At 38.9% G+C, this 26646-nt stretch overlaps 2 protein-coding genes across 5 annotated transcripts; both read right to left on the reverse strand.

Annotated features, from left to right (window-relative positions):
* Positions 1-1225: 1225 nt before the first annotated feature.
* sh2d5 (SH2 domain containing 5) lies at positions 1226-9220 on the reverse strand. 3 transcript variants are annotated; one of them, XM_053316609.1, is made up of 11 exons: positions 9146-9193; positions 9020-9067; positions 8076-8141; positions 7890-7970; positions 7736-7810; positions 7508-7654; positions 6159-6359; positions 4573-4756; positions 3457-3562; positions 3199-3358; positions 1226-1759 (listed from the first exon to the last, which is right to left on the reverse strand). In XM_053316609.1, the coding sequence occupies exons 3-11, from the start codon at positions 8124-8126 to the stop codon at positions 1550-1552; spliced, it is 1215 nt and encodes a 404-aa protein (XP_053172584.1). In that variant the 5' UTR covers positions 8127-8141; positions 9020-9067; positions 9146-9193; the 3' UTR covers positions 1226-1549. The 3 variants fall into 3 exon arrangements, with proteins under 3 accessions (XP_053172584.1, XP_053172583.1, XP_053172585.1); XM_053316608.1 differs by lacking the exon at positions 9020-9067 and having other exon boundaries at positions 9146-9220; XM_053316610.1 differs by lacking the exon at positions 9020-9067 and having other exon boundaries at positions 9151-9216.
* Positions 9221-12200: 2980 nt separating this feature from the next.
* hp1bp3 (heterochromatin protein 1, binding protein 3) lies at positions 12201-24076 on the reverse strand. 2 transcript variants are annotated; one of them, XM_053316604.1, is made up of 13 exons: positions 23992-24076; positions 23403-23484; positions 21969-22161; positions 21108-21170; positions 20812-20968; positions 20574-20717; positions 20386-20445; positions 17552-17691; positions 17205-17295; positions 16208-16367; positions 15995-16106; positions 14702-14848; positions 12201-13731 (listed from the first exon to the last, which is right to left on the reverse strand). In XM_053316604.1, the coding sequence occupies exons 2-13, from the start codon at positions 23464-23466 to the stop codon at positions 13203-13205; spliced, it is 1860 nt and encodes a 619-aa protein (XP_053172579.1). In that variant the 5' UTR covers positions 23467-23484; positions 23992-24076; the 3' UTR covers positions 12201-13202. The 2 variants fall into 2 exon arrangements, with proteins under 2 accessions (XP_053172579.1, XP_053172580.1); XM_053316605.1 differs by lacking the exon at positions 21108-21170.
* Between the last annotated feature and the right edge of the window lie 2570 nt (positions 24077-26646).

The raw sequence follows: 26646 nt of genomic DNA on the forward strand, positions 1-26646 counted from the left end.
TGGTGAGGGCAGAGTGAGGTCTATATGTTTAAGCTAACAAACAATTTAGTTCTTCACATTTTGTTTCTATTTGACTATGAAACGTTTCCAAAAAACCCTAGAATTTGTCCTATAAGTCACTTCATTATAATGCAGTGTCATTCCTTTAAACTTGAAGGTGAGTCATACTTTATTTACTCTAATGTTACATTAACTTTAACTCTTGGTAACTATGTTGGTCACCTTGTCAAAATTACTTTTGGTCAGCACTTTGAAACTCTGTCAGTGCATGTGAACAACTTCTTATGTATTTTCATTATATTTTTTAGGTATTTGGTGACAGGAAAGCTAGACAGTGCAATGGTTAGTCAAATAAGGTTTTTAACAACATAATAGGCTATTTAGGATATGGGTAATGGTGGTTTTGTACTGTGTAGTTTGTCAAATAGGTAATTTTCTGCAGGTAAGTATTTTTGCAATAATTTCATCTGAAACTAACTAGTAAACCAATATGAAATATATTTACATAGCACAATGTAGAAAGATGGTACAGACACTAAATGTATATAACATGCATGAATCGATAGTAAGTCAGGCTGGCAACAGCACACAGGTCCTCTGTTCTCATGTAAATGTCACATAGGCTACTAGTCACCTTCAATAGATAATTATGGCACTATCCACTCAAGATACAGGAGTCGGGCTACTAGCAGCTGAGATGACTTTGGTCTCAACCTGCCAGTGGCTCGTCACACCACCGAAAACAATAGAGCACATTTCCAAATAGGTATTATTTGGATAAACTGACCACATTAGGCAAGAACAACAGCTTAATCTCCACCATCACTGCAAAATGCATCCTGGGATACTTACTAGCTTCAGCTGCCTTAAGTCGACCAATGGTGTAACTTCATGACTCAGTCAGCGACAGACATTCGTGTTTGTAAGTGGCAGTGGTATATACATAATGTTCAACCTAAGGTGTCCTGATAAAGAAAAGAATAGGCGAATTTGTCTATTATTTTCTCACATTAGGACACATTGATGTGTATTTTGAATTATATACCGTAGTCCACTGTAATAACAAGCAAAAAAGGACAACAAGCAAAAAAGAAAAATCCATCAAATATTAAAGTTTTAGCAAATATATTTGCATAATATCTCTACAAAGAAGGTTAAAAAATACAGTTATGGCTTTGCCATTAGGTGCAACAAAATCTGGGCCCCAAACCAAATATTGATTAAGTAAATACTGTCAAACTCCAAAGTTTAACGTCTTAAAAACATGAATAGCTCATCTGATGCCTTACAGGCACATATATAAAAACATACTGAAAAAACATAAAAGCAGCAAGTTTAAAATATTACATATTTGACAAACAAGTACCCTTACCCTGACGAAAAGACTTGTATACTATGTACATTAGGTGCCAACACACTAATAGGTGCATTGTGTTTTACCTTTAAAACTTTAAAGCTCCCCACAACATCAAATGTGATTCAAAATGTAAGATATGTGCAAAAAAAAAGAAAGTGTCACTTATGTTATAATCTTAGAGGTTGGCAGGGTTTAAACCCATTCCTTCCTTTTCTGGGTACTTTTAATTTTGCCTTTGTTCAGGTTCTTGTGTAGCTTCACAGATGGTAGTTTTCTGGTATTTTCCTCCCACTCGTAGCAGTGGTTTACTCGGGCGCAGTTCAGCAGGCACGGCAGCTCGTCCTGGTTCTCTGTGTAGTGTTCAATCATTTCTGCTAACGAACTGAATTCAGTCTTGCATTTCTGCCACAAAGATAAAACAAAGGAACACAGAGAGTTACTAAAAATACACATAGAAGTTACAACAAGGACTACTCTCATTTACTTTATTCATTCTTTTATCTTTGACAACATTTATTATTTAAAAAGGTTCAAAGTTAACTTTATTGTCATTCTAAAACTGTATCCTCTAGAGATGCAATTGGCTGGCTCACATAGACAACCACCAATGAACATAAAGCTATAATTATTAGTAATATTAAACATAAATAAGATGGTGTAGCTGGTGCCACACAGGGTGATCTGATAGACCCTGAGGTCATTTAAAATTTATTATTATTATTTAAATGTAAACACGTCAGAGTTATCCAAAAGACTCATTTTAATTTGTAGGTTTGCTAATACATTAATAATCAAATGGCAAAAGCTATTTTAATAGACTTTTCTTGTTTACATCTGTGTGACATGGTTAATCTGTGCTTTTCTGCACAATGAATGAGTCAAAATACACATTTTTCAAATACTTTTGACATGAGAACTGAACATTTTCCCCCAATTGTTAGCTCCATTATCAACTTTTGCAACGTCCCAATAATGACTGAAGTCTAGGCTACGTCTCACAATTTACACTGAATAACAGCAAAATATGTTTCAAATTGTCAGAGATAATGAGAGTGAGACATCAGATGTAGTCCTGTCACAATAATTACGTTATTATCAACATCATCATGTCTATATATCGACTTATCATTTTTTCGAATGCGTGACAAAAAACAAAACAAAAACAGCACATAAAAAATGAAAGCACAGTGTTCTCACCAAAAATAGTGAACCTACACCCGACAGAAAATATAATGCACTGTCAACAACATTCGAAATGGAGTGGGAAGAAGTCAAAACTTATTGAATCCCACCCCCACCTCTCAAATCAGTGCTTGCCAGTTCCCAATCAAATCACCCTTTCACAAAATCCTACAATTTCCTACCAACACCATATGCAATGTCAACATTCACATCCATACCCACTGTTATCAACACCACAAATCATTGCCACATTTCTCAACCTCCTCCACCAAAAATACCCACATACAAATTATTATGCTATTATGTTATCATCATATCAGTGGTATAAAATTATCTTCAAATGACAATAATATTGCGATTACTTCTGAGACAATATATCGTCCAGTTGTTGGTATCATCCTTGGACAAAAGTTACAATATTATACTAAAATTTTATAAAACTATATAATCAAAATGTATTGATATTCACGACGTCAGTTGTGGAAAAGAACGAAAAGTCTAAACATACAATTAAGGTAAGTTTCTTCTCTGTAGTTTCGGAGTCTACAACATCTAATGTTTTTGTTTCCACTACAAATCTGAGCAAATATTCGCCTCAAAAGCCTCAATATTTACGAAAAGTATGTGCAAGTGTCTACCTGTTCTGACAAGATAATTACCTCCAACAGGAATTTCCCTTTACGAGTGTTTTCTATGAGATGTGTGATCAGACCAGAGGGGAAGCGAATGATGAGAGAGCCACACTTTGGTTTCTTTGGATGAGGGCAAAGGAGGAATGATCCCAGAACGTCGTCTACAAGCAGGGAGTAGCTGTTGTCACTGCAATAAAGACAAAAAGACACTCTTAGAAACCCACTAACATTTTAAAAGGGAAATCAAAGGCGAGGAGATGTGAGGTAAGTTGGAGTGACGCTCACGTTGCGATACCAGCCCAACACCACACTGCCTGAGCCAGAGCTTCTTCTGTCTCGGCCAAACTCGGAGCTCGGGACCTCCTCGCTGGTGTCTTGTCTTGCTCCTTTCCTGTTTCACATATTTAAGAAAAAACAGGAAAAAGGAGGAGGAAATCATTATGAATTTAGGATCATCTGTTTACATTCCAAGATCTCCCAAAAGTTGAGATGTTCCACCAGCCGTGTTTGCTCGGGAAAACGTCCAAAGTAATCCCGACTCGGTGAAGGGAGTGTTTGATTTATAACATAACAGGGATGAGATGAACAAAACAATCTGTGATGAAATAAGCTATAAAAACAAAGCTCGTGTTGCAGCTCGCTCAAACTGAGAGACAAATGTACGTCAAAGAGAGACTCTAAACCAGGGGTGTCAAACATACAGCCTGGGGACCAGAACCGGCCCGCCAAGGGGTCCAATCCGGCCCCCTTCTGTAATGAAGATTACAGAAAAATAATTTCACCACAAATTTCATACTTTGTATAAGTGCTACAAATTTTTGTTAAATTAATAGTTTTAATAAGATTGCTATGTTATAAAAAGTTTTCTAAAGTAGTTATGAAGATCTATTTATATGGTTTCATAAAGTTCTTGTAATATTCAGTTTCAATAAAATACATTCAAATAATTATTATGCATTATATTTTCATAATTAACTAAACTAGAACATGATATTGTGCAAAAGTATCTGAGAAAACAGAATTATAATATTGTTGAATCTGCTCATTTTTCACCGTAACTGATGGTAGATATTACATCATTACATATATTATATCTTATTTGTTGGTTACTATGTGATGGTTCGGCCCACTTGAGATCAAATTGGGCTGTATGTGGCCCTGAATTAAAATGTGTTTGACACCCCTGCTCTAAATTGTGAGGAGCTTTCAATGTGTAACCCGAGTGAGACCAGATAATTATCCACCACCTTATGTAACGTTGAATATCACGCTATACTCCAGTGGACCGTGACACCAGAACAGACAGTGAGTGGCTGCCCATCACCTGACAACTGAGAGGTTTTTTGTTTTACCTAATCAACTCTTTGACCCTTGAAAGCGCTCTGTGAACACTCGGCCCACCTTGTGACGCGCTCAGTCGCTCCTGAACATTTCGTTGTTTGAGCGGCGTGAAAGTGAAGGAGCGGTACGCCCCAGAGCGCAGTACTTTGTTGCGGATGGCTTTCTTGCGCGTCAGGGACGGGGACGACGTTGGGAAGACTTCATCTTGGCTGCTGTGCTGGTCATCAGAAGACTTTTGACTTTTCTACAGATGGAGAAAAGAAAATATAATTAAATCTCTTTAATTCATTAAAACTAGTGGAGCTCGTTAAATTTTGTTTTTATTTGAATTAAACAGTAGCACATCCTCTTAATTAAGCATTTTTTACCGTGTGGGCCCTTTGGTAAATCTATAATCTGTAACTACAAGCAACCCATTTTTTATACATACACACAGAGTCAAGTGAGCAATTCTGAATATAAAAATATAGATTATAGATGCTTTAACCCTTACATACAGTTCAGGGTCAAATATGACCCATTTTTACATTTGAGTGCTGTAAAAACATCCTACACCCATTTCTTCTGGCTGGACTTTTCCTAATGTGACCCCAAATATACAAGCATGGAAATTATGTATTTATGAAAAACAAAAAATTATGCAGCTGATACACATTTTTGTATATGCAAATGTACAAATTTGACCTGTGTATGTGTGTGTGTATTACAAAATTCAAAAATCAACATTCAATCACGTGGGGTTTAAGAAACTGCCCTTAAGTTTGCTGTTAATTTGTTATGAAGTACGATTTGAAAAATAAAGTAACAAAAAAGCTGTTTCAGGGTAAATTGTGACTAGAAGGGAAGTACTTGGGTTCAAGAGGGTAAAGCAATAATATTAATGGGTCAGTGACAAATAAGGTTTGGCAAAATGAGCAATTCAAATATATCTTAAAAAATAGTTTTAAAAGCAGCATCAGGTTTGTTAAAATGTATATTTTGCATTTTTGTTGGTTTTATGTTATTTGAAATGACATTTGCACCATTTATTAATGTAAGTAAGACTGAATGCTCCTGAAAATGTCAAATGGTGTAACCACAAAAGAATGATAAATACTAAATATTTTATCAATCTACAGTGTATTTAAGTGTACTTATACAAATAATTACTTCATTTAAAAACATCAAATGAAAAGAATATTTCTGGAGTACTTCTACTTTTAAAATTTAAAGCATTTTGTCAATATTGGGCAGGACATATCCTAAAAACAGACATTTTTTCTAAATGAGTTTTGACGAATAATGTAAAACAAATGTTATTTTCCTGAATAAAATCAGATCTTTATGAAAAAATACCGGTTACACCAATTTACCCTGATTCAGTTTAATTTTATTTGTATAGCCTAAATCACAACAAAAGTTATCTCATATAGCAGGTCTAGACTGTACTCTTTAATTTAATTTAAAGAGACCCAAAGTTTCCCTATGAGCAAGCACTTGGCGATAGCGGCAAGGAAAAACTCCCCTTTAAACAACAAGAAACCTCAAGCAGAACTAGGCTGTACGTGGGCGGCCTTCTGCCTTGACCGGTTGGGTTGAAAGAGAGAGAGAGAGGGGGGAGAGACTTGTAATGATTAAATGGAGGAAGAAGATGTTAAAGTCCAAACCTTTGTCCCTGGCAACCACCCCCTAAAAGGGGCTCTTCTGAAGGACACCAGGGCACTGACGCTGAGAGGGAAGCCGTGGTTGAGCAGGGAGGGGCTGCGATGAGGCAATTCGCCAACAGAGTCTCCCTGAGCTTCCTCTGGGTGCTTCTCTAAGTAAGACAACTGGAAACATCGGCAAAGCAGCAGGTTCAAGAACTGGGCCTAAAGCAGAGACAAAAAGAACCAATAGTCCATTTTAGAAGATTATCGTAACTCTAAGAAGTTTAAATTCAAATAATGATACTTTTCATACTATAATGCTCTGAAGAAAATGATGTTTATTTCTAAAATGAGATATAAACCCATTACAATGTGTGGTAGTCAAGTTTGTTGCGTTTCTGCACTTGGCCCCCACTCATCCAAAAACATCATTAAACGTCAATAGGTTGAAACTTTTCTTCAAAATGTAAATATTAATGTACTTTCTATCATCCACTATCCTTGGCAGGTAAAGAGAATACGCTGTGAAGACGATAATACAATGCCTCCTCTAATAAAAAGTCCTCACACTGCAGCTTATGCTCTTCTTCAGACTAGGACTTAGATCTAGACCTAGTCTGAAGATATCTGGTGCAGACTTTTTTCTGCTGTTACAGATTTAGTTATTTGGTCCAGCACCTGCTTTCTTACTCTGGATGAGCTCGTCTACTAAACAACGTCCTCCTCCAGTTTGGGCCATGAAAAGTTCACATCACAATCTCTGGATAGATCCAACGAGGGCACAGATGTAAAATGGTTATGTTTTATTCGCTGAATTTGAATATCATCTGTTATATCTCATGTTCTTGTGTTCACTGAAGTTCATTTCAAAACTTAAAGATTGTTAATATGTGTGGTTACATCGGTTATTGTCAGAGCTGTGAGTTATGTTGTTGTGGTAGCGTCTCAGAGTCCGTCAAAGCTTTTTGGGTACATTTACACTGGACATAAATCAATGACGTTTAGCTGTGCTCAAAGACTGAAGTAAATTCAACTTTGATGGTCATACTGCTTTAAAAAAGGTATTAAACTGTCAATCTGTGTCATATGTTGATCCAAAGATTTCGATGCAGGACAATAATAAAGCCATGTCAAACTCCCGCACTGATTTCCTCAATGGGATTATAAAACCCTCAAGTTTAGTGCAAGTAATCTTTTGTAACCAGATCTGTAATTTTCTAAATAATAGTCAAGTTATTTTGTACCAAAGCATGAAAGTCAAGAGTCAAATCTTTTCCTTAACTTAGGTGTAATGAAACAAACACTGATACAGGTCAAAGTGAAAATGAAAAGAATTTGTTTGCTCTATATGTTTGTGATTCATTCCTTACAGCTCGGGCGTGCCTCGCCTTAAAGACATGGCAGTACAGCTGTGCGTCCATGCTGCCGGGGTTGTGGGAGACGAAGGCAAACTGGGCATCGACGGGCCGAGCGGTGGACAGAGAGACTCTCCGCAGAGCGTGGGCCATGAGGAGGGTCTGCAGACATCAAGTTAGAAGGTTAAAACACGCTCATCGGATCAACCCGTCAATATATTCTCATAAAACAACCCTCCTTACCGTTTCATCCTCATTGTACATTTTCACACCTTTAACGGAGAACTTCAGGGATACAGACCTTCTTCTCTTGCATACCTGATTGAAGACAAACAATATGATAGTGATTATATCCTCCGTAAACTTCTCAAGAAACCTCGGATGTCTCAGGACTCACTTTAAGGGACTTCAGCTGCGTGTGTAGTTGCTCCATCTGGTCATCCAAACAGCAGTCGTCCACAGGAAATGAGCCCACATACTTCAGAGGAAAAACAAAACTTAAGGAAAAACACACACACACGGAAAAAAAAGAAGAAGAAACTAATGCATATAAAAAGATAAAAATCACATTTTCTGAAATTACCTCTGCTGATCGTGTCACTATGCCATCTTCTGTGGTTGGTGCCTCACCCATGTTGCCTGTTTATCTCTGTAGAAACCAAACACAACATACCAGCATGCTAAATCAAGGATGATAAAAACAAGAGCACAAAACACACAAATGTAAGTAACATAAAAAAAGTTAAGAAATTACAATAGTTGGTTAAGAAATTAAATAAAATATAGGAAAGACATTGTAGATTAGACGCAGGGTTCCCACTCGTCCTGGAAAACCTGGAAAATGAGAGAAACAGTGAAAATGTCCTGGAAAACCTTGAGTTGTCCTGGAAAATTGTCCTCTCTGCCTTTTGAGGGAATGCAAACATTTTAGCAGGTTTGTGCTCAGTCTGTTCTAACGCTGCCTTCAATGGGAAACATTAAGGCACAGCTCTTCTCTGCTTCTATCTATATATAACCTCTTAATGTTGCTCTCAGAGTGAAACCACAATGATGCATTTGGGGTCTCAGTCCAACCCCATAGAGGGTCGGACTGAGATCCCATCACCATATTCTCTCAGTGGGACACACTGATTAGTGAATAGCTTGATCAGATCAGTTGTCTGTCAAACTGTAGCAGCTGAAAAAGTCCTGGGAAATGATTTCAAGAAAAGAGTGGGAACCCTGGGTCATATTTCAGGAAGAAAGAAGTCACATTTAAGACTATTAAATGTGATTTTGAGCAGAAAAAAAAGAAGTTAAAAGAGTAAAACAAGCTACAGAGTGTCAGTGAAATGCCAGATTTAAGTTAGTATTGCTGTCTTGGTATAAAACTCGCTCCTTAAACAACACATTTTAAACGCGTCACATGGGACATTTTTGATTTGTTTTCACTCAGTTTACCGTCCAGACATTTCCCGACCTGAGTGACTGAGTGACTAAGTGAGTGAGTGAGTGTAAAAACAATGACAGAAACACCGCCAGACAAACCTTTTAGCTCCGTCTCCGCCTCGCGCACACCGTCTCAACCTGAGCTCACTATTAACAATGTCATGAATGAAGCTTTTAAATCAGAATATCTCACTTTATAAAACACACAGTGCGGTCCTTCCTCACCTTACCTGCCGCGTCCTCTTGAACCAGGTGTGCTGCTGGCTCGAGGCGGAGCCCAAAGGAGAGAAACACGGGAGAGAGGAGGAAGAGGAGGAGGAGGAGGAGGAGGAAGAAGCACTCGAGCAGTTCTCTTCCTATAATGTGAAACTCAGCGGAAGATAACGCGTTGAATCACTCCCCTCCTCTTTTCTCTCTATCCAAACATTTTTTTTTTGTTCCCAGCTCCTCAAATTCCTGCTGATTGCACAATTTCCCCCTCTGACGTCACGCACCCAGAAGTGGGAAGAGATAGGCTATTTACTCAAATTAAAGTGCCAAAACAAACACGTTTTTTTATTATGTACATTATTTAATGGATATACTCCAAATTCAATACTCCAATGATGTATAAATAGTCATACTTACTCACCCCCCCCCCCCCCAATAATTTTACATAAGAAAGAAGCATATAATGAATATACTCTAAATTGTTCTTAAATATCCCCCTAAAGAAATGTTTTAAGGTGCCTATAAATAGTCCACTCATACTTACTTAATAATTGTCTCTAAAAAGTAAATTGCAGTTATTTTCATGATCATTACATAATTGTGTATTTGGTTATTTATAATGATTTGGTGATCCTAAGATATTAAAGATCCTCTCAGATGTGTAATAAAACATAAAAATAGTCTGCTTAGAAACATAGTGTGTGTCTGATATGTATAATTAGCACTTTAAAATCCTTAAAATAACATCAACTAACTCCTCTCTCATAAAAATAAACCCAGAATCTAAAAATGTTCAAATATTTTTAATTTCAGAGCTTTAACAGCAGGACACTAAATGTCTCATACCTCACTGTGAAGTCTGTTGTCAGCGTTTGTGCACTGAAGGCTTCAAGTTTCTACTTCACACTTCAGTACATTACATTTTGGACCATGATCAGCTCCAAAGTCATTATGTCAATATTGTTCTCATAGGTACTCTTGTTAAAGTCACTCCACTTCCTGGTTAAATTATAAAAGACAGGACAAGGGTGTCCCTCAAGGCTCAATTTGAAAGTTTGGAAAAGACTTACAAACCCCTAACGCAGATGACACAGTAACATACTCTGTTGCCTCTTCTCTGAGCCAAACCTGTAATGAGCTTCAGTCAGTATTTTAGCAGCTTTAAGCCTCACTACATGGACTCAAGGGTAGTGTAGTGTCTTAATGCAAAGAAAACCTAGTTAATGACCTTTTCTAGGGCTCATTCCCAGTCCCCAGTTAACACAAATCTGTACACTATAAATAAGAACTCAATCTAAAAAGTGACATCTTGTAAGTATTTAGGTATCTGGTTGGATGATGAAGTTCCTTTCAGAGTACATACTGAAATTCTTGAGAAGTCAACACTAATCTTCTCCTTCACACCATCAGAGTATCCACACCAGGAGGATCAGAGGCCCTCGTGGAGGTGGAGGAGTACGACCCCTTTGGACCTGTCACCACTCAGTTCACCACCACCACTGAGTCCCACTATGCAGAGCAGGACACCAGGACCAGGGAGGTAGGCCTGCAGAAGGTTGAAGGTCCTCAAAACAAGGTTTGGTTTAACATGTTAGCCATGTAAAAACCTGAGCAGGCCATATCTTAGTATTTTGGACGATGGTGATGTTGTTTTACACGATGCCTCTTGTACACTCTGACTTTAAGATCCTGTGAAACAACCAACTCTGGTTCCCATACTCTTCATTGTACGCTTTATAAATTGGTAGATGGGTTGTCACTAAATCTATAGACACACCTTCATATGTATATTTTTGTGTATGCTGGTAGGGCTGAGTATCGTTTAAAAAATTACGATACCAGTAGGCTACCAATCCAAGCACCTTTAAAATGATACTTCATTTGATACCCATTACACATTTTGTACATTTATTTATCTTATTTCTCTCTATATTTGGTATTATATCCAGTGTAATGTGTGTAGTGTAGCCACACCTTAAAGCATTTAGGTGGCATCTCGGCTGCTGAACTGCTAACTCAAATCCTTGCATTGATTGGCTGTGAGGGAGTCCATACAAATAGTCATATTCTCTAACTCTGGGTGCAGAAAAGATCGATTGCAGGTATCGTTTGACGGGAGCCATGTCGATACTACTTATTGATTAGGTATCAGTAGGTTTTTCGGCCGATATCTTAAGAGTATCAAGTACCGATACCCAGACCTAATGCTGGGTAAACTCCCCTCACATATACAGCACTGTGCAACAGTATTGGGCCACCATTAGATTTGTTGTTTAAGCAATGCTGTAATGATCATATATGATTATTTTGGGCACATATTGCTTGTATGCTCTGTATGTATCTTAATGAAGAGACCAAAAATGATAAATAAATGTGGATGGTCATTAAAACTTAAAGCTAGTGTTGGCCTAAGCCTTTAGCACAGTACTGTATGTGATCACCTGATGCAGACCTCCAGCAGTCTTCAGCTTCATTACCAGATTCAAGTGATTTGCAATGAGCTGGAAATAAAAGATCCTCCTACTTTAGTCCCTGAAAGTAATCTGCAAAGCATTATATATTTTAATAATGTAATCCTCTTATAAAACTTAAAGCCATTTTTAAAAGTACATTTAACTGAGACATGCAACTGCTTGAGTAACTCCCCTCCATATGCGTGTTAGTTTGTACTCTCCATCTATTGTGTTTTATTTCTGTTTAACATAACTGGTGTGACGTGTTGGTCAGGTCTCTTGCAAAAGAGTTTTTAATCTCAAGGGACTTCCTGGATAAACTATAAAAGAAAGGAACGTGGTTTTCTGGCTAGTTACCTTCAGGAAGTGACACAGATCAATCAGATTAACTTGGATGTTAATTTCCTAATTTGGAAATTCCTGCAAAGAGACTAACAGGAAACCTTTAACATCATTACACAACACTATGACGAGTATGAAGAAACCCACATATTCATAATCATCAAGTTAATTTAAGTATTTAATAATGCCTTCTGCTCTGGAATCAGTGTACTTTTTAAAAATCTAATATCCCCCCCCATACACTAAATTAAATGATAATTAAAAAACAAAGACTCTACAAATATAGCCATTTTATTAATGACTTGGAAAAAAAGCTTAACAACACAAGGAATACATGCATGCAGGGTATGTATGAGCTATTTATCCTCCTGTTTCTTATTCACAACACACATTTCTGAGTCTGGTACTGAATTACAGCTGTGAAGCAATAAAAGTGATGTATGTATATGCTTGTTAAACACACACACATACACACACGCACGCACACACACACATATCAGAAGACAGTTTGACTGTATTTCGAATGAATACTAAACAGTGTTTTATCCTCTGTTGAGTCCTCGACCCGTCACCTGCAGACCTAATTTTTTCACGGGGCAGTTTTTTTTTTTTCTTCAATGGATTATATAAAAAGACAAATGTGGAGAACAATTCAATTTCTAATGCATAACCGCAATGGCAAAAATATGGTAACCTATACCCAGAACACACAGGACAACACCCTTAAAATCTGTGTTTCATAAAATATTAATTATATTAGTATCAGTTCAAACTTTTAAACCCCACATTTTTAAACTTAAAAAGGTCTTTTTCTTCTTTTCAACCCTCCAAAAAAACCACCGACATCTCACTTCATTTGATATTAGGAATGTGTGCTGCCAACACCTAAAGAGTGGATGAGGAAGAGATATAAAAACAGAAGTTACTACATGGCTCTAAATTACAGTATGTTGGATCTGGGTTTCACAGATCTGTTTTAAACGGCAACACTAACTGAGCTTTTTTTCTACACATTGTGTTTGAAAAGGAAAATTCAGATACTTTCAAATGTACAGTAAACTTAACTGGTAGGATAATGTTCTTATTTCTACAATAGAAATAATAAAAAAAATAAAACAAACTACTTGCCCCGTTAAAAAGGGAGAATAAAATGATAAAAAGAAAGAAAGAAAGAAAGGAAGAGAGAGAGAGATAGAGAGAGAGGGGGGCGCTGAAACAAAGCGGCAAGACTTGCTGCATATTCAGAGCGACCCAGTTTATGGAAGACGCTCCTGGGCTCATTTTTTCCCTCTCTTGGACTTGCGAGTGGACTGCTTGCTTTTCTTCCCCCCCCTTGTGGCTGCAGGCTCGTCGGAGGAGGACTCTTCAGGCTCAGGCTCCGGTCGCCTGGATCCACCTTTGGTCGCTTGTTTTTTTTTAGATGCGGGCTCCTCTGGGGTCAACTCCTCAGGCTTTGATCTCTTGGAGGCACTCCTCGACGTTTCCCTGGCGGGCTCCTCCGGGGAAGACCCTCGGGATGCCGCCCGCTTGGGCGCGCCTCTACTCAGCTTCTTCACCACTGGCGTTTTGGGCTTTCTCGCAGGAGCTCCTCTCTTGACGGGTGTGGCTTTAGACGGCGGCGTGGATTCCTTCTTGGGGGCCGGCTGTTTCCTTCCCGTTGTCTTGGCCGAAGACGCGGCTTTCTTGGCTGGAGATTTCTTTGCGAGGGCTCGTCCCTTGCCTCTGGCTTTTGACTGACTAACGCTCCGAGATTTCTTGGTTGGTGGAGGACGGCGAGCCTTGGGTGGAGGCCTCTTCTGAGCTTTCCTGAGAATGATTTGAGAAGACAGCAGTTAGTTGAGTAGAAAGAGCGTAATTATACCGATCATCACATGCAGGTGAAATGATTTTAGGAAACAACCACCGACTTATTTAGATCTCTGTTGCAGCTTCATCGGGTCAAAATGCTTAAAAATGGTTAGACGTTAATACTGTTCTCCTCTAAAGTAAGAGTACATCTTTACCCCTTACATTTTTTTTTATTTTTTGGGCCTTTCCTTCCTTTATTGGACAGTTTGTGGATGAGAGGAAACAAGGGGAGAGATAGGAAAGGGTCTCTTGCTGGACTTGACCCAGGGACGTGAGTACTCGGCTATGAGGGCGAGAATTTATCTTTATTTATTTTCTAGTATTGTATTTCTTCATGGCTGTACCAAGTCTCAACCACAACATATGTTTATGTTTGTGTGTTCACAAAAAAAATGGGTGTCAAGAGTAGACTTTTATGTATAAAACATTTTTTGAACTTTTTAGCTTTTAAAAAAAAAAAGAAAAGAAAAAAAAGCGCCTTTTTTGATATATTTGAGATATTACTCTCTGTAATTCCCACTTTTTGGGATCAATGTACATCTGGGTGCCGAGTAAATGTGCAGGCTTTACTCTTTTCAGTCGAGCTGGTACTTCAGTGCTAGGATGGGAACATTACTTTGGATATCTTTACTAGTTATCGTATTTAAAATGTAGTTCATGTAGATTTTGGAATATAAAATAAAGATATTTTATGATAAAAGTCAAAAATCGAGCATGTGTTTAATTGGTACTGTGACACCATTTAAGCCATGTGTGCTCCAAATAAGATCCACATCATTCTTTCATTTATATATTAAATTACATTACACTGTTACATGTAACTAGTTACTCCCAACAGTGCTTTAGTGCAACCATAAATGATGAAGACTGCAGCTTACTGTGTTAATAAATACAAACTAACAGATCCAATCACAACTTTTACACCCACCTCTTGCGGGCAGGAGCTTCGTCTTCGGACTCTTCCTCTTCTTCAGACTCTTCTTCCTCGTCAGAAGATGCAACCGTATGTCTCCGCTTCGGTGGGGGGTTTGTCTTCGGAGGCTCTTTGAACTTGTCGGGATACAGGATGGTGGGACTGAAGAGAAAGATTCAAATGAAAAGATCTGAGAAAACATGCAAGACAAGCACGTCAGTTGTGTGTGCGTCTGTGCCTGAACCTCTGCAGCATCACACGACAACTTACTGATTACTAAAAAACTGGAGACATGACCGCAAGACATTTTGTTCTTTGGTTGGCTATCAAAGTTAATAACACGTTAATGCAAAGTAATTTTATCAGCACTATTTGTTTGATCCTTGTCCCAGCCCGTAGTTTGGAGATGAGGCGGCGATGCAGCAGTAACGATTTGGATAACAAGCAGAAATGGATAAAGCAAAGGGTCTTATGAACGGCAAATTCAGCTCCAAAGCCCCGCCAGATGTTGTATCCACAAGACCAAAGTTATTTGCATTTATTGTCGATGTGAACTGAGTTACCACCGGAGTATGTCGAGTCTCAAACACCACCTGCTGGCTGAGCATACAGCTGATACACAGAGCCTTCCTCCTGCTCGCCAAAGGCAGACCGTCGTCCTCCACAATGGCCTTCATGCTGTAGCCACCAATTCACCTATTTAGCTATCGCTGTTGAAAGTTTGTTGCATGTAGGGTCATTCATGCGTCTCTGTGGTCTGCCTTTGCTGAGCGGGAAGAGGGCTCTCTGTATCAGCTGCTTGGCCAGCAGGAGGTTTGTCATGTTATGCTTTCAGCATGCAGTATTTCATTGTTCTCAATTGTTTCAATACTAATACTAATAATAATACTAATAATAATACTAATACTAATAATAATAATAATAATAATAATAATGCATTTGCATAAAGCAAGCATATGTGTCCTCTCCCATGTTGATAAGAGTATTAAAAACTTAAATATCCCTTTAAAAGTACATTTTGAACAAATAAAAAATGATTGACAGCCCTAGTTCAAACAGAAAATATATTTAAACTTTAAACTAGTAGATTCACAGAGGAAAGAAAATGGACACCTTTTCTTTTAATCATTACTTACATATCTAAAAGGATAGAGGAGGTTGTATGTGGTACAGATAATTAAGATGTTATAATAATCCTTATGAGTAGGAGAACAGTGTTATTTCTGGGCATTTGTATGTTGAATATTGTGTTTCTCTGTATAAAAATGTAATTAGTGGATCTACTTTCTCTACATGTGGTTGATATACCTCGGGTAGAAGGGGAACGAGAGCTGGTAGGTCCCTGTGAAGCCGTGACCGGTGATCTGGTCCATCCAGCCGAGTACTTTACACTTTGTCAGCGTCCTCCTCAGGTTGGCCACTGAAGAAACAGAGCAGGTGTGGTTTTAGCTTCATCAATGTCAGTCTGTCAGTCTGTCAGTCTGTCGTTGGGTCTTTTGTTGTGGGATTATCTTCACTTACCTAACTGGTACTCCTTTCTATCCTTGTTAGCGTCTACTAGGTATTTGCGTAATGTAGTAGTGCTGCAGGTTTTAGGCTCATTCATGGCTGTGATGGCGGCTGTGATAGCGTCCTCCAACGTGCTGCCTTTCAGCAGGACCTGGTTGCCGGAACGTTTGAGCTGTGACAGACAGACGGAAAGACACGTGGTTTGGTTTGAAGTTCATTCACTCGCCTGTCATTCCTAAGCTGCTCAAGTGAGAAAGAGAGAGTAGGTCGATCATATTTATGTGCTAGTATTTGACACTTTTTTCTGTTTTCCTCCTGGTTTCCATAAAGAATACTTGCCTGGTATTATCTTTAGCTCTTGTAATATCTAAACTTCACTGAAATACTAAAATACAACTATACCCAAGCAGGAAGATTGATCCTGAGGCGATTCAGTGTGGGTGCTTCCCATTTTTCAGACTGACCGAGTTACCATGCAAGATGTTACCAGATGTTGGCACCTGCATGAGACAGGACTTGTGTAAACTGAACAAGTTTTACCTGACCGACTTAACTTTAGAAAAAATACAAAAAATAATACCCAGGAATTGGTTTTTAGTCTATCATAGTTTTTTAAAGCTTACAAATACACAAATGATCGATAAGAGGAGATTGTGTGACATGAGCTAGTGGTGGATGACAAACATTACATCTTTGTCCGCCGTAGTGGCTTTGATTTAATGTTGCCAAGATTTGAGCATTTTATGTGCTGCCTGTTATTTGTGACAAGAAGTCACTCATTTTAGAAAAAATAATGATTAAAATGTTGTTGTTTTTTTATTTAACTAGGCCTGTAAAGCCCACTGAGATCGAGGATCTCTTTCACAAAGGTGACATAGCCAAGAAGGCAGCAACACGCATCATAATATAAATAACAAGATTAAAAAAAAAAAAAAAAAAAACAGTGTACAAAACAACATGTAAAAACACAAAGCAGCAATAAGACGTATCCATAATAAAAGAGCTTTACCTGGAAAGTCCCTCTCGCTCCTTTCCCAGTGATTTGCTCCAGCTGTCCTTTCTCTACTGCCTTCACCAGAGCCGTCTTCAGGACATCCGGCCTGACGACAAATCAGAGTCAATAAACCATTCATAATTTCAATAATCTCAGCTAATGACACAATGTTAAAGACCACAGTACGTTTCAGAGACACTGATACTGTCACTGGTAACACTGTATGTGCTTCAAGAGCTCACCAACAGTTTAAGTTAAAGCTCTGAAGGCTCATCCACTTCAGAGCAAATCATTGATATACTTTAAATTCATGTCTGCAACTTAAACCAACAGCCAACATGGAAACAGGCGTTGTAATGTACCTGCTCTCAATGTTGAAATTGGGGAAGTGCTGCTCCAGGTATTTCTTGATCAGGTTGTAGGAGGCCTCTTTGGGCTCACAGAGCCGAGTGATGATCAGAGGCAGCGCGTCTCCCAGAGACTCCTGTTTCTGACCAGCTTTCTGAAACACCATCAACAGACATGACGATTAAAACCAGACATCTCTATCTCGTAGGGAGAAATGGGAAAAGGAAGCCGTTGACACAGCCTCTAACATAATGATTAGACTTATAGTGTACTGCCGTTTCCTCCTGAATATTTTGTGGTACTCGTCTATGAGTCGGGACATTGTAGGAAACTCCTCAGTGAGAAGAAGCTGACTGAGGCCGTTTGTCTGAGTTCTGCAGCTTTAAATCAGTACTAGTACTAGGACTGTAAAACCTCAGAGTATCTTAATGGTTCAAACTGAAGGAAAATCAACACAGTAAAATAAAAACTATATGGATTTAAGGTTTTTCTTTCACTGAATGCAACATCATTACTAACCAGGCTAATATATTAAATATAAAAATAACTTAATTAATATACAAGAAATAGCATCAGTTATAGGTTTGTGACAAGCTATCTAGCTTGTACGAGAAGCCTTAAGTAAGTTTGATACGAATGTGTTGGACGACAATAATTTAGAGCTGCTGAGGCCGTCTGCTGTCATGGCTGCCTGGACCATGATGTTATGAGTTATGTTTGTAGTTGTTTATTTTGAATGGGGAGAATAGTTTAATTCAACACCGGCCCCGACAATAGCATGTTATTGATTGTTTGTAAAGTTACTTCCAGCCTGTTCCCAGTCTTTTACAGTTGACCAACCCTTAAAGTATGTTGGTAACCAGGTTGAACCTTCAACATGAATTTACTTTTCTGAAAGTTTAGGAAGTTTAAAAAGAAACATTTTCCTCGTGGGTTTAAAAAGGTAAAGTCAGTGATTCTACTCTAGTGTTCATACACAGCGCCGGTTTTGTAAATTGACTTGTAAACAAAGTGAATCGGAGCGAGTCACATAACACTACTGGCCAATCAGCAGCAGGGTGCGAGTGTACGTGTGCACAGGATCGGGAGAAGCCATAGGAGCAGCTGTCTGTGTGAGGACATGACGGTGACCCGTCTCCAGCACCTGTTGAATGGTGGAGGAGGGCTGCTGAACTGGAGAGAGGTCAGCTCACATGGAAAGTGTTTTCTCAAGGAGCAGATATGATTTTTATTAAATGTGTCAATCCAAACTTAATTAATGACAGTCTCGCAGAGACTGCAGCGACTCCGTTTCTGTGGTTTTTAGTCAAATGAAATCAGAGCAGGAAGCTGCTTAAATCACACAAATATTCCGCTTAATATGTGTTTTTTACGTATAAACTGTACCAACAAAATCCAAGCCTGGCGGGCCTATAGTTGATTATTACAGTCATTTTTTTCAAATTTCCAGTCAACTTTTAACAGTGATTTAATGCAAGGCAGTATGGATTCTACTACGTCATGAATCTGTTACCTATAGGACACTGCCATCAGTCAGTTGCTGGCCTGTGTTAAGCCCCTGTCACAAAAAAAAAAAAAAAGAAGCTTTGCCACCGGTGGGCCGCCCTTCCAACTACCACCAGGCTTAGCAAGTTTTCTGGGGGAAACTCTGAATTAGCCATTCAGTAATATAGAAAATTGAGGATGTGATACATAGAGATGCTTCAACATGCATCATAAAATCGAATCGAACCGATGAAAGGAGAATCGTAATCTAATCAGGTTGTGAGGACAGTGAGGATTCACGCCAATACCGGTGAAGACAGTTTGTCCAACCGGCGGCCGCTGTCCTGTCAGCTCCCTGAGAGCTGCAGCTGACATGCGTCTGCTTCAAGTCGAGTGAGAGGTGGAGAAGCGGAGTGTTTCTGTTTGAGTGTTTAGTTCATATACAGGGCTTTTCCGTGCCCCGGGAGGTGGGGAGGGGAGTGGAAGGGTGCTATGTATGAGGAACCATTTTAACACATAACATTTGTAACATTATTTGAAAATAACCCTTTTAACTATCTCACCACTTTTACTGATACTCTGACTACAGATCATACTACAGCAATACAAAGAAAGGTGTTTCTTGATTTTAGGCTGCCAACTCACACCTGGCCAGGGACAACAGATGAAAACTATTTCTGGCATATTTACAGATGATGTTTATTACTATGCACTGTCCCTGACAAATAAACTAATAATAATAATTAAAAAAAGAAGTAGGTGGCGATAGTACTCCACAGTAGAAAAAGATTTCATTAGTAGCCTAACCATTGACTAAAGGGCATGAACAAGGACACCGACTAACTTTTCTAAACATAAGTGCAAAATATGCACCATTTATTTTAAAGTGCAACTGTGAACTGTAGATAATATTGTAATCCTAAAGTTGTTTCTTCAAACAACTTAAGTTAAGTAAATGACAGGAAATCTATAAATATCTAAAAATGAATGACGGACAGCGGATTGGCTAGTAGGCCTATTGTTAGTGTGGTTGAGAGTGAAAGCGCCACTTCTCTTGGATCCAGAGAAATGTCTGTTAGATCTGGGTGAACCCTCTTCTTTTTTTTTTTCGCAGTCATGCTGGTACACCGGAGATCCAGCACGGTGCCAGAATACTATCAACCATGCATATATCAACAATCTTTCTGCAGAATGACTGACTCTATGTTTAAAAGATGAAGTTTGAGAGTTTTAGGGTCCTATCTCCTACTTCTGAAAAGCTTGAGAAATACCAGCTCTGATCTACTGACATTCAGTCTCCCCAAAAAACAGGAAGTACTCTGAAGTTTATAGTACATCACTTCCTTCTTCTGTTGTAACATACCTTTAACCAGTTGGACTTATTCCCGATGGTGAAGGTTCCTGAGAGGCCTTTACCCTTCAACTGAAGGAGAGAAAAGGCAAAAATAAGAAGAAGTAGACAGACATCCTTACTACGTACCTACATTATAATTGACACGACATGAGAGAAAGCACGCAAAGTATTATACAAACTATCCCTGCGTCCTTTACCTGTTTGATGGTACCCTTCTCCAAATGTTTCTTCATTGATTTCTTGATGAGAAACTTCTTCTTGTCAAGTTCCATTCCAGGGTAGTTTTTCACAATATATTTCATGACGGACTGGTACGAAACTCCAGTTCTGTCATTGCAAACCTGCAAAGAAAATGGAGAAAAAGAAATTCATAAAAAAAAGGACAAAAAGAAAAACACAAGACTGACTTGTGTTGAGAGGCGGATTTGTACACACCGATATAGCTTCGATGAGGATATTATCCACTTTGTTCTGAGTTCCTGCAAAGTTGGTAACTGGAAGCTTTTTGCTCGCGGCGACGCTAGCCCACGCAGGAATAGTCCTTTTAACCTTCTTCCCTTTGGCTTTCTCATACTTGTAGCCATCCTTCAACCTGTCACCAACAACAAAACAACGAAAAAAAAACAAACAAAACACAAGCGAGACACAAGTTTAGTGACACGGGGTTGTTTTCTTTAGGAGCGATATTTCACTGTGATCGTTACCACCCTTATCCTTTATCACATCCTCACCTTAGTAGGAGAACATAGCAGTGTGTTGCGCACTGTCCAGCCGCGCAGTCCTTGCATTTGTCACTTTGTCCGTTTGACACCGACGGGAAAGACAAAATGAAGTTTGAGAACATCTGTCTTTAATGAGCACCATAGGATATCTGTGACGCTAATAACTGGAGTTGCTAATGCAGCTAGTGTACTGTGTGTGCAGAGAGTTTATGTGTCGGATCATGTTTTCCCCACTCAGTTAACCTTCATCCTGACTACTTGCTTTGTCAAGGTCTAGGAGAAGAAAAGGAGGAGAAATTACTGGAGTTATTAACTTGGGAGAGCATAGTAAGATCTAATTATATTTCTCCTTACATTAGCTGGGTTCCCACACATATTCTTTACAACTAGTCTCAAGAAAAGTCACAAAAGAAAAAAGAGTTTATCCGCGTTTAAAAGTGCCCAAAGAATCTGGTCATTTAAAGCTAAATTTGAGGACTTTTTCTAAAATTCAGAACATGTTTTGTTTAACTTTTATTATTGTCTAAATGGGCAAAATATAAATATCTGGTTATTACATTTAACGTATTATGTTCGTAGCAGATGAAGCTGCTCGCCAGACTTTCATGATGCTAACGTCCTCTCCTCCTGGACTCCTCTGAGACCGCGTCCACATCCACTGGGACTGCTACATGCGTCTGATGACTATGTCAAAAGTGGGAGTGAATATGGCTGTGACAGGTCACATCTTTGGGCAATGCAACACTGCAACCCAGAGAGAGGCGCAGTACTGTCATCCAGCAGAGGTAAGGATCATATAAGCAGATAAAAGTGCTATCAAAGTGAAATATCGCTGTCAGAGTTGCAGCCTAGCTCTCTGGTGAAACTCACTCTTTCTTCTCTGTTCCCTCTCCATCTTTGTCCGCCGTGGCTCCTTCGTCTGCCTTCTCGCCATTCTCCGTGGGCGCCTCCTCGGCTGCCGCCTCATCTGCCTCCTCTCCCTCCTCGCCCTCAGCCGTCGCAGCTGAAGATGCGGCCGGCTCCTCGTCAGCAGAAGGCGACTCCTCTGAGGTGGCTTCAGGCTCTGAGGAGGAGATTCAGAAAAGAGGAGAAAGATGAATGCCAATTTCATGCCAATTGAGGGGGGCATTTTCCAATCTGTTTATAGTTGATAATGTAGAGACATCCATGAAACATGAGAGACACAGAAAGAGGTAAAGCGCACATCTTAAATCAACAGCATATACATGATGTGCACCGTAACCACTCGGCAGGCTGTTTAATGTGTATGTTGTTCATGTTGATTTTCTGGATTAACTAGTTTGTCTTTTGTTGAAAAGAATATGACCATAAAACTTTCAAATATGTCCTGACTAACAGTCCAAAACACAAAGATATCCAGTTTACTGTAAAGAAATCTAAATGTTTGGTGGTTAAGCGTATGTAGATTACGTTTAAAAAAAGGTATCGACCCAAATGAATCAATACCAAGAAGTATCGAAACATCTCCCATCACCAATAACTGCAATTGATCCCTTTATGCACCCAAAGCTAGAAAATATGACTATTTGTATGGACTTAGCCAATCAACACAAGCATTCTTCAATTAACAAATTTTAATTTGAAAGAATCAAAATCATTTAAATGTGGAGTAGTGGTGACATTTAGTGCAATTAGTACTCAATTGGTATCACTTTAAAAAAGGTACTCAAGTTGATACGGTTGATACTGGTATTGTAGACATTTAAACGATACACAGCCTTCATGTTTATTCACTCATCACAGCAAATTCATGCAGCATTTCCTTCTAAACATTGATTTCTGGGGACTTTTCAGTGTCTGTGCAACCTGGGTAACGTTTACGCTTTCCAGCATGCGACTGCCCTGGTGTTTTGTCTTGATTCTCCAGCTGTAGCGCACATTTGACCTTGTCAGAAGCAAAACATCCCATTAACTTGCTGTTAAGTGTCTGAGAGGCATTTTCCCCCCATAAAGACATCAATGTTTTGATGATGTGTTGATAAGTTTTTCACAACCCAAACACTGCTTTACATATGTTGCTCGTGTAAAAATGCTGCATTTCACAACAGTAATTAAGGGCCATCTTTTCAAATGAATTGTATCACCTAAATGTGCTTGCATTTAAGCACCAATAATCATGTGATCATGGTGTTTGATGTTGTGGTATTCATGTCAGCAGGCTGGTTTCTGTGGTGGACATTTGTATAAACAAACACAGACACTTCTGAGTGCAGCATGGACTCCCAAATCACGGTGGTGGTTGCATGTGGCTTTAGTTCAGGTTCAGGTGATGGACGTCCTCACCTTTCTCTGCTGCAGAGGGGGGCTTCTCCGGAGTGGGAGTCGCTGCTGCTCTGCGAATCGGCATCACACAGAGGAGATTTACCTGCAAGAGGGAGAAAACAACACTAATCTAAGAGGCGCAAGAGTGTGTGCGTGGTTGAAAAGGGCGACTCTGCCAAACCCACTTCATTCATTGAGGCCCCATCCCCCCCCTCCTCCTCCCCCTTCTCTCAAAACAGGAGCAAAAGGTGCGCTTGTTAATCAATGTGGAAAACGCAGCAGAGCACCTTGGAGCCGGAGCACAGCGCTGCAGACCCTCCAGCCTCTGCTAATAATAAACCCTGCTCACTCTCACACGGGGCCAAAAGATGAGTTGCCAGAAATTTTTTCGGCAATTCGGCCATTTTGTCGGTCGGGTTTTACACACACACACACATACACTCACACACACACACATACAGTGATGGCGTCGCACAAGGCAGAGATAATTTCACTTGCATGGGATAAAAAAAAAGCCCCAAAAAACGTCGGTCTGCACTTGTTTCCCGGCAACGCATTCGTGCACCCGCACATTTATCTAACGACGTGTCACAACTCGAGGCACACTTACCTTTTACTTATCGAGAAAGAGTGGGACACTTTGGAGTAAATTTCTGCACGATCCTTTATTTAGATTTCTGTTTACGAGCCCCGCCCCATTGACGACGCCGCTGACGTCAGCACGTCGTGAAGAAATGCCGTCAACGGCTCCCCGCCTTCTCCGGTCTTTGTCCCGAACTGTCATGGCCGCCGTCAACCGTCAAAATACCTTTGAATTTTACTCTGTAATGTTTGGTAACTTATGTGATGAAAACAAACTTTATTATGAGAAACTATATAAATAATGACTTAGTAACTCAAAATTATGACTAATTCAAAATAATGATTTAGTATCTCAAAATAATGAAAAACTAGCTCAAAATATACTAACTCAAAATAATGACGTACTAACTCAAATTAATGAGAAACTATCAAAAATGACTAGTAACTCAAAATGACATTATTTTGAGAAAGCATCTCATTGACTTACAGTATTTTGTTTTCATCACATTGGCAGAAATGGGCTTCGATATTAATGTTGTAAACTACGAAAAGTACAAATATAAACACTTTACCGGCCGATAACTAATAAATGAGCTGTTTTGGCTAGCCTAAAAAAAGCTAACTACAATTCACAAACTTTGTGTATGTTTGTCAAATTTCTTTCCAAATAGCTCAAAATATGAATTATTTTGTCCATCCACTTGATACTTACTGTCTTTCTGGTCAATAAAAATCAAAATAATCTATTTTAACCAAGATAAACCAATTATTGCCCAATGAGCATTGAAAAACTACAGCTCTGATGTCGTTTTCAAAGGGGGTCTATAGCTCAGACTCATGGGAGTTGTAGTTCTCTAATGCTACTGAGGGTAAAATAATTAAATCTTGGTTAAAATTGAGATATGTTTGGAGCTTTAAAGTAGTAGACACATTTTATACTTTTAATATTGACAGGAAATTCCTCTATTATGATTCAGAACAACCAAAAAATTATGAAGGAAATGCTGAACAGGAAATAACTACAGGAACTGAAAGCTAGCGGAGCAAAGCTAACCTAGAAATGGGGAAGGAATGCCCTGTAGTATGGTGAAGGCAAGTCTGAAAACATTTTTTTTGAGCTCAAGATGACTTCTTCAAATTGATTTAGTCCAAACTGCAAAGATAAAATGATATAAAAACAGAGAAAAACCCCACAATTAAGAAGCTGGCGTCCAATTAATGTTTGGCATTTTGTTTAGAGAAGTACTTAAAATGATAAATTGATTATCAAATTAGTTGCTTCATTATTTTTCCATGGATCAACTAGTTCATTAATTGCTTCAGCTCTAGTGTCTAAAATGCTTTTTGGGTGCTCTAAACAGCATTAAAGACGTGCAAATACATCAGAGACCAACGGCGATCCAATCGCTCGAGTCACAGTTGGTGATCTGATAAACGAGTGACCACAGACACTGAACTTTAAACACAATGACAAACTATACACAATCAAAATGACATAAAAAAATGTGGCACTGATTGTGAGTTGAAATAACAATTCTTCAAGCTTGAATGCCTCAGCGGACCAAATATGAGGCTCTAGGTGACTCCCAGGGTCGGGGGTCCAGTTCAACCCTTCAGCTCTTCTTCTCCGTCCGATGATGTTGAGTTGTGGTCCAAAATAGAAAAACTGAAACTCTGTCTGTGTCCAAAATCACTCCCTACTTACTGTACAGTTCACTCTATTGACCCTCTGGGGCTGGGTATCGTGTACAACACTACGATACCAGTACCAATCCATGTACCCTTAAAGTGATACCAAACTGAGTACTTCATTTGATACCCATTACACATTTAGTGCTCTTGTTTTTATCCAGTGTAACAGGTGTGAAGTGTAACCACACTTTAGAGGGTGTAGGTGGCATCTCGGCTGCTTGTACTGCTGAGAGCGCTAACTCAAATTCACCACGACTTCACCGCCACGTCATATTAAACTGAAGAAGACTTGTGTTAATTGGCTGTGAGGGAGTCCATACAAATAGTAATTTTTTCTAGCTCTTGGTGCAGAAAAAGATGGATTGCAGGTATCGTGACGCTAGACATTTTGATACTACTTGGTAGAGCTAGGCGATATGGTCACAATCAAATATCTATAACTATATTTTTGACCAAATACCTCAATGTTTATGATTTTTGACAATATTGTAGGGATGACTATCGGTGCTTTCAAAAAATATTTACACAATGAGATTCTTGATAATCATCCGTAATATATATATATAGATATAATGACAGTGGATGAAGGCAGATATAATAGAACGGTCTGTTACATTTGTAATTGTACTGTAACGCAGCCTTTAAAAGCAGGAAAAGACGACATGTATTCCATTTAACGATCATGATAATCTAAGACGATAAATATAATTGTAAATAAAATATATGATATCACAATATCAATATATTGATATACTGCCCAGCCCTAGTACTTGGTACGGATTTATTCCGGTTGATACCTTAAAAAGGTATTGAGTACAGATACCCAGCCCTATGAATGAGTGAACGAGGGAGTGACTTCGGACAGACGGACAGACACACACACACACACACACACACACACACACACAGAAAAGACGACCCACATTTCCAAAACACCATTCATCACAAAAGATCAAATCATGAGAATCACCTCTTTTTTTTTTTTTTTTTT

Source organism: Scomber japonicus, chromosome 3 (genome assembly GCF_027409825.1).
Source record: "Scomber japonicus isolate fScoJap1 chromosome 3, fScoJap1.pri, whole genome shotgun sequence".
Taxonomy (NCBI): Eukaryota; Metazoa; Chordata; class Actinopteri; order Scombriformes; family Scombridae; genus Scomber; species Scomber japonicus.